The 11,571-nt window shown below is 35.6% G+C and overlaps 1 protein-coding gene across 1 annotated transcript; it reads right to left on the bottom strand.

Moving 5' to 3' along the window:
- Positions 1-8,821: 8,821 nt before the first annotated feature.
- Positions 8,822-11,213, bottom strand: LOC138325018 (micronuclear linker histone polyprotein-like). The gene has a single exon (XM_069270356.1). It carries the CDS (start codon positions 10,794-10,796, stop codon positions 9,246-9,248), a length of 1,551 nt encoding a protein of 516 aa, XP_069126457.1. The 5' UTR covers positions 10,797-11,213; the 3' UTR covers positions 8,822-9,245.
- Between the last annotated feature and the right edge of the window lie 358 nt (positions 11,214-11,571).

Below are 11,571 nucleotides of genomic sequence, written 5' to 3'. Positions count from 1 at the left end.
AGTAAATCTGAAAGCGATCATATAGTTTTTTGTGACCCTATATGCGTTTCCTTTGTGATGTCATACATGTAATATCGAGTATGACGTGATTTCGAAAGTAGAAAACAACGAGTCGAAAAGTCTGTTCGTTTATTCAGTTGTAAGTAAATAAACTACTTAAAAGTAAAATATCTCGAGGTTGTCATATCAATTGAAATTAAAACTCGTATCAAAGTTTAAATACACGTATTTGCTTGTTTGCGCGCCAGACTGTGCTAGAAGAAACAAAGGCTCTTGTAATAAAATCTTTTTTTTTTCTATTCAATATTGTATGTTGAATATAATAGTGTCCCTTCAACAGAAGACCTTTCATACAGATTTCCATATTTCTCTAATTTTTCCTCTCTCTTTCAACAACTTTCAATATAATTATTTATATATGAATATAATCCTTGATAATACTTTTCTTAATTTGAGTTTTTAATTTTGTGTTTATTTGATGAAAATCTTAAATGCGTAGAAATTACAATTTAGAGTCTGTCGTATTTCAAAACCTATAGTCGGCCTTCTACCCAGTCAACACATATGCAATATTGTTCCGAATGTCAAAGTCGATGACCATTATAATTTAAATTATGATGACCTAATTTTAAACGAACGCCTTGTTTTCCCTCCACAGTTCAATGTCCTGATTCGGGAGGACATCTCGGGCATCGCATGGCTTCTCCAAATTAAATCAATTTGTCACTTACATAGCTCACAAAGAGCGGGACTATACGAAGTAAACAACTATCTCTCCTTCACTTTTATTACAAAGTCGATCGCGTTCGACTGCCCGTGGAATACAATAGTAACTTTGAAGCCATACGACGACCGTAATTTCGCCTCTGTCACAATCGACAAGAGCAACTCTTCGATCGATGAAAAAAAGCATCATCAGAAATCATTCAATAACCGTATCATAAAGCAGGGTTCATATGAAGGTCACGGCTATAATGGTATCCCCTCGTAAGAGTACAGCAGCAGAGAGGCAGGATCTCAGTGAACCTCTCTAATGGCGCGTTATCTCAACTAACGTATGTTTTTAGGGTTCATATTTTCTAGCTGACAAAGGGCAAAAGGAACTCAAAATAAAGTTGCATTTCTACAGTATTTAAGGATTAACTTGAATAGATTTTTTATGTTATGGAGATATAACACAAAAATCTGAGTGTACTCTAAATAAACCGCTGACTGAGACACAAAATTTATCATCATCCATGTCCCTCTCCCTTGAGATCGTTCGCCATTGTTACTAAAATGTAGGCGGCATGATGTGTTGATTGATGTCATTGGCGGTATACTTCGGTAAGATGACACGATGAAATCCGCATTAGTCTGGTACAAGAAGACACAACATGAGCATACCGCAGTCTCCCAAAACACACACTCAACACAAGCAACAGAGTAAGTTTCCTTAATTTTAAAGAATTCTTCAAGTTAAACTTTTCCATAGGAAAGCATTGCAGAGGTTAAAGAAAATTCCCTGTTTCTTTTACATGTACATCTGTAAATGATAATGCTTTTCTATGGAGAATTTAAGTTATGAAATTACTTAAAATCAAGGAATATTGATGAAACTGGGCTCATTATTTGTAAATGGTTAAGGTTACGATTTCCTAAAGTCAGGTAGCGGATGGATAGGTGCGTGCGTCTTTAATTGTTTGAATTATATATTTAAAGTATTTTGTATGTTAAACTTGTATGTTGATGCTGATGAGCCATACGCTTTAAAGAAATAAGGAATTGAACGAAACATTATACATTGTGCACAAAACCAAAGTAGACATGCACATGATACCATTCATGACATAAGGTCTTGCTAGGACATATTGATAAAAGGAATCAAAACTTGATTACTTTTCAATATCTGTTTAATAATGTAAATTCAGTGATGTTAGGGACACCATGCAATATTCTGTCCTCACAGGACTCGTCGGTGATGTTAGTGACACCATGCAATATTCTGTCCTCACAGGACTCGTCGGTGATGTTTGTGACACTGCTTCCTGGAGACGATAAACAGTTGTGTTGTCCTTGAGAGACTCTATCAATGTAGAAATATGCAATATCACATACATAATACATAATGAATTTGCCGGTGTGTACTATCGCTGGTTCGAAAGGAATACATTAAGATAGAATTGTTTATATGACTAATGTGATCAAGGTCGACGGTTTTATCATGTTAAACACGTGTATCGATCTGATAAAAAGTTATAATCACATATTGTGTGGTATATAGCATCAATGTCGTGACATGAATCACAATAATGCACCCTTGATGACGCACCTACATACATATAATGTAAACTGTAATCATCACTGACAAAAGAGCTCATCATACGCATTTTGCAACTTTCATTTTATTTTAGAAATCATTGTTCGTGTTGATTATGTGGCACAGAGAATTCTAGTTTGTTATTTCTAAAGCATTGCGTATAGCGGTCATGTTATTGAAATCTAAGTCTGTGTGTTGTCCATTGTGGTCTGGAATCACTCCTTAAACATGTACAATCTCTATCAAATAAAAGTGACGAGACCATGTCGAGAATTAAATAAACGACCATCGACGATAAGATCAAAGATCAACGAGCCAGGTTATATTCCGTGTGTTTAGGTTTTAGGCCGATGATGTAACTATGATTGGTCCCTTTTAAAGTCAGTTTGATCCAGTTTACGAGCGGTAAATAGAAACTTACCCATAGTATATAGTGAACACACTAAGTCCCATAAACCGCTAACAAACTGGCTGTCCACGGTCCCACCTCATCGTAACGTAATCCGCTACACAATGGCGTGTGGATAAAACCGTGCCTTCAGACATGGCCTGGAAAGCTTATACCATCGAGGTTGAACAGAACAAACGTTACTGTATAGGAGAATCCGACCTGAACATTGTTGACGTAAATACATAAAATTTTACCCGTTATAAAAACAAAGAAGCATAAACGTAAATAACTCTTCATAGACTGGTAATTGTCTTCAAACTGTTAATTAGCTCTTTAACATAGACTCAGTGGTATTTGTCTTTAATATGTAACTTATAACTCTTCGAAATAGCTCTGTATGTGTCCTTGATTGTGTTGCATTTCCTTAAAGTACAACACTGTAAGCTCATATTCTTTATAAGGCATGTAAATAATTTAATTACAATACGTACAATGAATGTTTGAAATGGAGACATTCCTTCCTGCAACACAGGTAAATGCCGTAGTTTTAATGTCTGTATGAAATAAAGACCGTTGTTTTGATCAGTTGTTGATTCCTTTAATGCATGCGAATATTATATTAAAATATTTGTATGAAATAAAGACAGTTGTTTTGATCAATTGTTGATTCCTTTAATGCATGCGAATATTACATTAAAATATTTGTATGAAATAAAGACAGTTGTTTTGGTATCTTTCGAGTTTTATTGATAATCGATCTTTCCAAGGTTACCCTATAAGTAATTGGTTGTTCCTCTGTTGATCTAATCGACTCTTAGAACTCATGCAAACACACGATAAATATACTGATTATGGGTAAACCCTGATCATTGTTTTTTGTATTTCATTGCATCAGCTTGATAGATAGAGGTATTTTCTTTTATAACAGGTTAGATACAGCCAAAATGTCCACCGTACTGAAGATGCTCCACCGCTGATATAGCATTTATATATAAACGATACCCATCATTTGAACAATAACTTATCTATAATCGTGTCTATGAGTCTAACTAACACAAAAATGCATATAAAATCAATTATATTGGTTTTGGTGCATGCACAATAAGTACCTATTTTCTTTTAGGGCATAGTTTTTTGGGACACAATTGATTATTTTTAATATTTTCATCGTGAAATAAAATAAGAAGCTCAAACTTTTCGATGGTGGTAATGGTGTAAAGTAAGTATCTTTTGCAACCGAAGAGAAATACTTTTCTCACATTGCTAGCCATGTAAGATAGAGTTGTCCCATGAAAGACAGCTATGTAAGATAAATCTATCTTACATAGCTGTGACGTCACAATTGCCGAACAATCAGATGACGTCATATCAGCCACAGTTGACGTCATTTTTCTTCTATTTCGATTGATTTGCCGGATTTATTTACCATTTCATTTGTTTAATTTGCATTTCAAACCGTTTTACCTAAGATTTCTTGTTTATATTTATCAATATAAACCAAACTTTGATGAGCTCTTTCGAATGGCGTTCTTATTTTTAAAATCGATCAATTATTTGAAAAGTTAAGATTTTGTCACAAAATGGCTGCCTCGCCTTTCGTGCAAGTAACTCGACAAGCAATGTGAGAAAATAACCCTTTCATATGTATATTATGTAGGATAGAACTATTCCACCCTCGGGTACAGAATTTTGGGTCAGAAACCTCGGCAAGCCTCGGTTCTGACCCAAAATTCTGTACCCGAGGGTGGAATAGTTCTATCCTACATATGTACATATGAAAGAGTCATATAATTCGTCTGCTCCTGTTTTTGATAGAGAAAAAATACCATTTGCCAGCGGTGTAGCATCTTGAAGACTTTTGTAAATGTATCTGCAGCACTTCACCCTCGATATTGTGAGGGTTACTACCACTGTCGTTATATCCACCCCTGGATTATGTTTAACTTACATAAAGGCGTCTCAGGAGAAAGCAAAATTGACCAATCACATGCCTACAAAGAGATTTTGTCGATAGCGACAGTCAACTTCAAAGCCATAACTGTTGTGCTCACAGAGCCTTCAATGTTCCTATGACATAGTCCAGGATTTGATATTACGACAGTGATAGTAACCCATGGAATGCCGATAATATATAAGCTCGCCAAGTACATGTAGTTAACATATTTGTATGAAATGAAGACAGTGCTGTTTAGGTACGTTTCTAATTTTAATGAATAACTAATCTCTTCAAGACCAACTTTTAGGCAATTATTCTCATACAAAGCGATACACAATTGACTTCTATACTGAAAATATCTTAAACATCAAAGGAAGAATAATCGTACATTGTCCACGTACACACTCATTAACATTTGTTCTAGATAGAATTGTTTTCCTTTCGTTTCGTTATGTACAACCACATGGTGTCCCTACAGTTGATATTACACTGCCGTGTGTTAGTTTTACAGTCCATCGACAGAAAAGGTAAGAACAATTGTCTTTCATTTGTCAATGCAAAATAACCATAGCTTACAACCTTTGATATTTAACGTAAATATTTAAAACGTGTTGAGTGTAAAATATTCTTCAGTTAGGAACAAATTGAGTACCCGTATGTACTTGAGAGAATATTGGAAGTGCGTCTGGTCCATGCTGTATTCAATATATTTGTATGAATGTAAGGCAGTTGATTTGGTGTGTTTCTAGTTTTATTTGATATTGTCTATCTTCAAGGTCAACTTTAAAGACAATTATTTTCATAGGCAATATTTAAAGCCACACTATACGTAACTATCAATAAAAATTCAAGTTAAATTCGACTCCGATGTTGTTAGTATTTGGAGATGTAGTTGAAATTAAGATATATTAAAGAATATTTATAATGTTTTTTAATAACTTTGGTACAGCAGTTGTTGAAAGTCGATATATGTAAACATGCCTTCATTTTAAACTGGTCGCCATAGAAGTTACGATTATTGCCGAACGGAAGTCGGAAAGTTCATGACCCGTTTTCGGAAGAGTTCGGACAGACGTTACGTAGTTACAGTTGTCACAATACGTTCTCGGCAACGACGTTGCAATGTCGGCTAACTTGTTTGACTATAAGTGAGACCCACCTAGCGATGATTAATATTTATTTGATATTTATCAAAATATTCCGAATCATAATCGCTCATCTTGACTTCGATTTAGTCCTATCTCTGCATGACTTACAACAGGATTTTTTTTCAACATTCTTTTAAATCATGAAAAAAATAAGAAAGATACGGATATTGGGCCTTAAATTGGTTCCTCTGTTGATGTTATTCCGTATTTGCATATTACAGAATTATCCACTCTTGCGGGTAGGTATTGATTGTGACGTCATACGTTTGCATGACGTAACAATCGATAAGCTAACTCTATAATATGCAAAGACGGAATATCTCAAATGACGAATAATAAATATACTGACTGAGGTAAACACTGATAATTGAATTTTGTTATGTTGCATCGTATCGTCATTCCGAGTTGTTTTTGTTTAGTATAATTTATGTTGTACAACCATGATATTCCCGTATATTATATTCCAACGCTTCCTTGTACTGCTGTACTCAGACACTATGGTCGATGCTCCTCCTATATGTATGCAATCGAGACACTTGCTGTGGTATGTTTCTATTTATATCGACAATTGATCTCTTCAAGGTCACATTTTGATAACCATAATGAGCAATAGAACATATAATTTAATTTATAAATTAATAAACAAAATTATAAATTTAATTTCTAAATCATAATTTTATTTTTAGTTTTATAATTTTCTCTACTGATAATATCGACTGGCAAAACAGAGAAAAAAACGATACTTCTGTTAACTAAGGCAACCTCTGAAAGTTTGTTCTAACAATTGCATCAAATAGTCATTTAGATTTGTGTTTATTTATTATGGCTTATGTACAACCATGATGTCCCTGCATTAGGTATCCCAATGCTTAAAACACAATTTGTACATGGAAGACTATGACCCATGCTGTGTTCAACATATTTGTATCAAATCAAGAGGTTGATTCTATTTTTATTGACAGTTCGTCTCTTCAAGGCCACACGTTGACTCCCATAATGAGAAATGAAATGTCCTCGGTTCCTCTGTTGACTATATCGACTCACAGAACCCCAGAATACAATGATACATATATAGAGAAACATAAACCCTAGTTAAAGTTTGTTTCGTCACAAATTATTTCAGGTTGTTTTCATCCATTTTAGTTTCATATGCACAATCATAATGTCTCAGTATTCCTGGGACATGATAAACTTGAAAGTGTGTCTGACCCGAGATGTCAACATGTTTGATATGAGGACAAACGTTTTAGTACGTTTCTAGTGATATTTATATGGATTTGGTCTTTTTTTCCAGGTCATATGTAATGATAATTACTCTCATGGACAATAAGATTTTATTGTCTCCAGTACTGAAAATATCTTAGATCTGAAAAGAAGAATATGTTGGTACATTGACAATAGTTATCGTTTTTTCTGTTCCCTCAAATAACTATTTAGAGTTGTTTATTTAAGCATTAAACTATCTTCCTATGACATCTATGGTCTATATAGATGCCATAGGAAGATAGTTTAATGTTTATATTTGCATTATCAACTTATATTAGGGTTTCTGCATTAATATTGTTTAACCTAGACCAGGAAAACCGTTTGTCAGCGACGATTTCATCCACGAGATGAAACAGCCATTTTGACGGTGATCAGTTGACGTCACCACGTCAACAATAGTGACGTCATAATGGTCACGTTTTGGGGGTCAGTTATACCGACATATACTTCACTTTGCCTAGGTTACTTTATATAGTTGAAGTGACAAATAAATGCAAATATTGCATTTCATGTACATCTATGATGCCCATACACTTAATATTCTTACGCCTTGCGTACCCCTCTGTACTGAACACTGATGTAAACACGTCTGGTTCTTGTTGTTATCGACTTGTTTGTATGGAATCAAGACAGTTGTTAGTCTTCAAGGTCACAACTAAGGACAATCATTCTCGTGCTCAATAAGATCTGTGAAACATATCGACTCCTAGAACTCTGAAGAAGAATGATAAATATTTCTGTTTTTATTGGTAGTTCTCTTCAAGGCCACCTTAATGACAATGATCCTCTTGGGCAATACGATATATATTTATTTCCTCCGTATTATTCATGTCTGTTCTTATTGACTAGAAAGAAGAATGAAACAGATACTGTGTATGGTATATTACATTGTTTGATCTATTAAATCAATAGTTGTTACATACTGAACTGTTGGCTTTATTAAGAACTTCACAATGACTTATACACACACGGCATAAGGCGAATTTTATGTAAGTATTTGTCTATTTAACGTGGGACGATATATACAATGAATAAAATGAATTATATTTAAGTATTGTTCTAGCGTGTCAAACAGTCATTTGATGTGCTTTAGTGTGTTTTGTTTTTAATATTCAAACATCTCCTCGATATTTCACAGTCTTACTCTCCTCTTTGTAGTTGGTAGTGTTTTGGTATTGTGACTTGTTCATGTTGACAGTTTGGCTTATTCACTATCTATAACAAATTGATATTCAAAGGTCATATTGGGTGGTGTGTTATTGTAAGTCATTTAAGCTGAGCACACACCATTCACTTTAAGAAGTAGTCTGTGTGTTTATCCTTCATTGTTATTTTTTTCATAGGTTGTTAGCCGTGCACACTCATAACCATTATAAGTAGAAATGTATACAGAAATTTAAACCATTATAACAATTCAACTTTGTGTTCAATATCTGTTGAATCGCCCAGGGATTATATTTAATGCATATTTTATAAAGATGTGTATCAGAACTGCATGACAATAATTAGAAATATTGATAGGTATACTTAAAGCGCTATATAATTTACCACCTAACAGTTTGTATTTAGAGGAATAGCCCTAAGCTGAAAAGTTCCAGCGTCGTATATTTAACATAATTAATAAGTATTGATCGGTTGATCCAATATCTACCACACAATAATCCGTGTGCGGTAAGGATTGTGGTTTATTTCTGTTGTTTTGTTCCCTAAAATAGAAACAAACACAGGAAACTATCTGTTATCATAAAACCGCGAAATAAAAAAAGAACAAACTAGGAGTATCCACAATATGCCATTATATACCGTTATTTATTGATAGTTCGTGTAATAAACTATTACTGACTCATGATGTCGGTTAATATTGGGATTTATAAACCATAAAATAAGGTAATTAAATCGCCTGTTTGCTTAACACCGACAATACCTAATTAAATGTTATTAATTACATGTACATGTATATAAAATAAATACCCATGTCAATGATATTTGTTAATTAATGTTTCGTGGAAGCATTTTCTATAATAATTCAGTAACATTAATGTTTGTCTAGAGACTAGCTCACCTTTTCTGTTAAGATTAAATGGAAATTCCGGAAGATTACCAGTTAAGACTAACAATTGTCCCCCATCGTTGTAGTTCAATAATCCCACCAGATGTTTGGGTTGTCGCCAACACGATAATAAATTATTTGACTTTACAAACTTGTCACCTTAATATCCTACTTTCCGAAGCGGGTCGATTAGGTATTGTTTTAATGTTTACTCGCCTACCGGCAGTGAGAGGTCTAGAATTGTTCGAAGGCACATGCGCGCTCTGTGCACGATTTTTCTTTTTCTTCTTCTTATCGTCTGGCGATGAGGGCATTTTGTAAAAGCTGGGATGTGTCATATTTAACGAGATAGCTCTCTTGCTCCACATAACATTTTTACACTGCATTGTTCCGTCCTCCTGTGTGACCGGCACTATCCCATACCTCTCGTATAAGTCCTGTCGGGCCTTATCTAAGTCCGTCAGTCGGGTCACATGGTGACTGACCATCGTCCATTTCAGTTTAGATTCTTTGGTATTTTCGGCAAGAGCTGTTTCATTAACGTTTCTCCGGAGAAGTTTCCAGCCCCGTTTAGCTCCCTTTAATTCTGACCTAATGTTCTCCATTTCGTTGGCTTTGGCAGCCTCCCTCTCTTCCTCCGTCTCCTCTTGATCCTCTTCCTCCTCCTCCTTGTTCGCGTCCTTCGCCGCACTACGGAACAGCCTCGAGGCCATACCGGACACATTTGTAAGTCGGTTAATTTTCTCTTTAAGTAATGTATAACTCTTTGCCCGTCCATATTCTGTATTACCGAACATCGCGGTCATCACGCCCTTGAAATCGTCACTAGCGTCGAAATTTGGCCTTGGTTTTAACGACATATGGTCTGTCTGGTCATTTATTTTCAGTATAGAATCCTCGAACGTTGACCAGAACGACGGAGCCGGTGGTTCAGGGGTACCGGGCTCTGAGTCCGAATCCAAATCTTCGAGTTCATCGTCGATGGAATCCTCCAAACTTTGTCTCGGTTTACCCCTAGAACTCACACTCTCTCTACCAACTAAACCTTTAACTTTACTAGAATTCGACTTTTTCGATGACTGCGATAAAGAAAGAACATCTCGATCACTTGTTGGTTCCGTAGCTGTTTTCGCACGAGGAGACTTAAATTGAGACATTATTCTATTTTCCTTAGGTACTGACTTTTTCCTATTGTCTTCCGCTTCACTTACCGGTTCACTTGCAGTTTTTGCGAAAGAAGATTTCAACTGTGACAATATTCTATTCTCCTTAGATATTGCGTTTTTCTTATTGTCATTTGTCGGTTCACATGTCATATCATTCGATGCTTTGGCACTAGAAGATTTCAATTGTGATAATATTCCATTTTCCTTCGGGAAAGACTTTTTCCTGTTGTCGTGTTCATTTGTCGTTTCATTCGACGTTTTGGCACTAGAAGATCTAAGTTGAGATAGTATTCCATTTTCTGTGGGTACCGGCGTTTTCTTATTGTTGTTTGGTGCCGACAAGCCAGACTTGAAGGTATCCAATAATGAATTGGTAAGATTTTTTGCCGATTCCCCATTTGCTTCAATATTTCCTTTTGATAGTGGGGAGGAAGGGCAAGCATTGTCGTTAGGGTTTCCCTCCTTCATAAAATTATTCAACATCACGGTGTTCTTCATACCGTCCTTTTTGTTACCAATAACCAGCTTTGCCAAATCCATGGATGAAGGAATATGTATCTAACCGCACTCATAACAACTTATCGTTACCACGTGTCAAAGATACTTTAGTATAAGTTCCTCTTGTATTGTCACGCAGGATTTCGTTACTCAATTGAGAAATCCACTTCATCGACAGAATAACAAAAACGGTTTGAATTCAATAGTAGTGTTGAGCGTCACTGCTCCCTATAGGGTAAGCAGACTGTCCACCTTACCGTATGTAGCGTTCGATAGAATTGCTAACAACTATCAATATTGACACAGTGAAATTCATTGTTAAGTTTGTCGGGATCACAAATATAGCGGTACCTAAGGTGTATCGCTACTCACCATTGGAACTCTGTCTGGTAATGTCCGCCCAGGTGTGGCAGTGCGCGCACTCTGAATGCTGCAGAGGGACACGCACCTTTAATAAACAAGACCTATCGCAAATGTAAGGCATAACAGGAGTAAACAATGTAGGCCTCAGGTGTATGAAAAACATTATTTACAGGTACCGGGTCATAATACCCGCTCACTGCTTTATTCTCTGTTTCTCTTCAGGCAATATAATATGTCTTAATTTCGGTTCAATTAGAAATAGTTTCTTACGCATGACTGAGCAGATCACTTAAATATTTGTAAAAGCTGCCACCGACCATTTGTAGCTGAGTAGTATCGAATAAGCTGTTTTATTGGTACCCATTACGCTAACAATACGAACTATCGACCAGAGCGAGCTAAGCTACATGACATCACGTACTACCCATCCATAAGACAAAATCTTATTTCCTAT

Source organism: Argopecten irradians, chromosome 6 (genome assembly GCF_041381155.1).
Source record: "Argopecten irradians isolate NY chromosome 6, Ai_NY, whole genome shotgun sequence".
NCBI classification, from domain to species: domain Eukaryota; kingdom Metazoa; phylum Mollusca; class Bivalvia; order Pectinida; family Pectinidae; genus Argopecten; species Argopecten irradians.
Note: the sequence above shows the minus strand (reverse complement) of the source record. Positions and strands in the feature narration are given on the sequence as shown.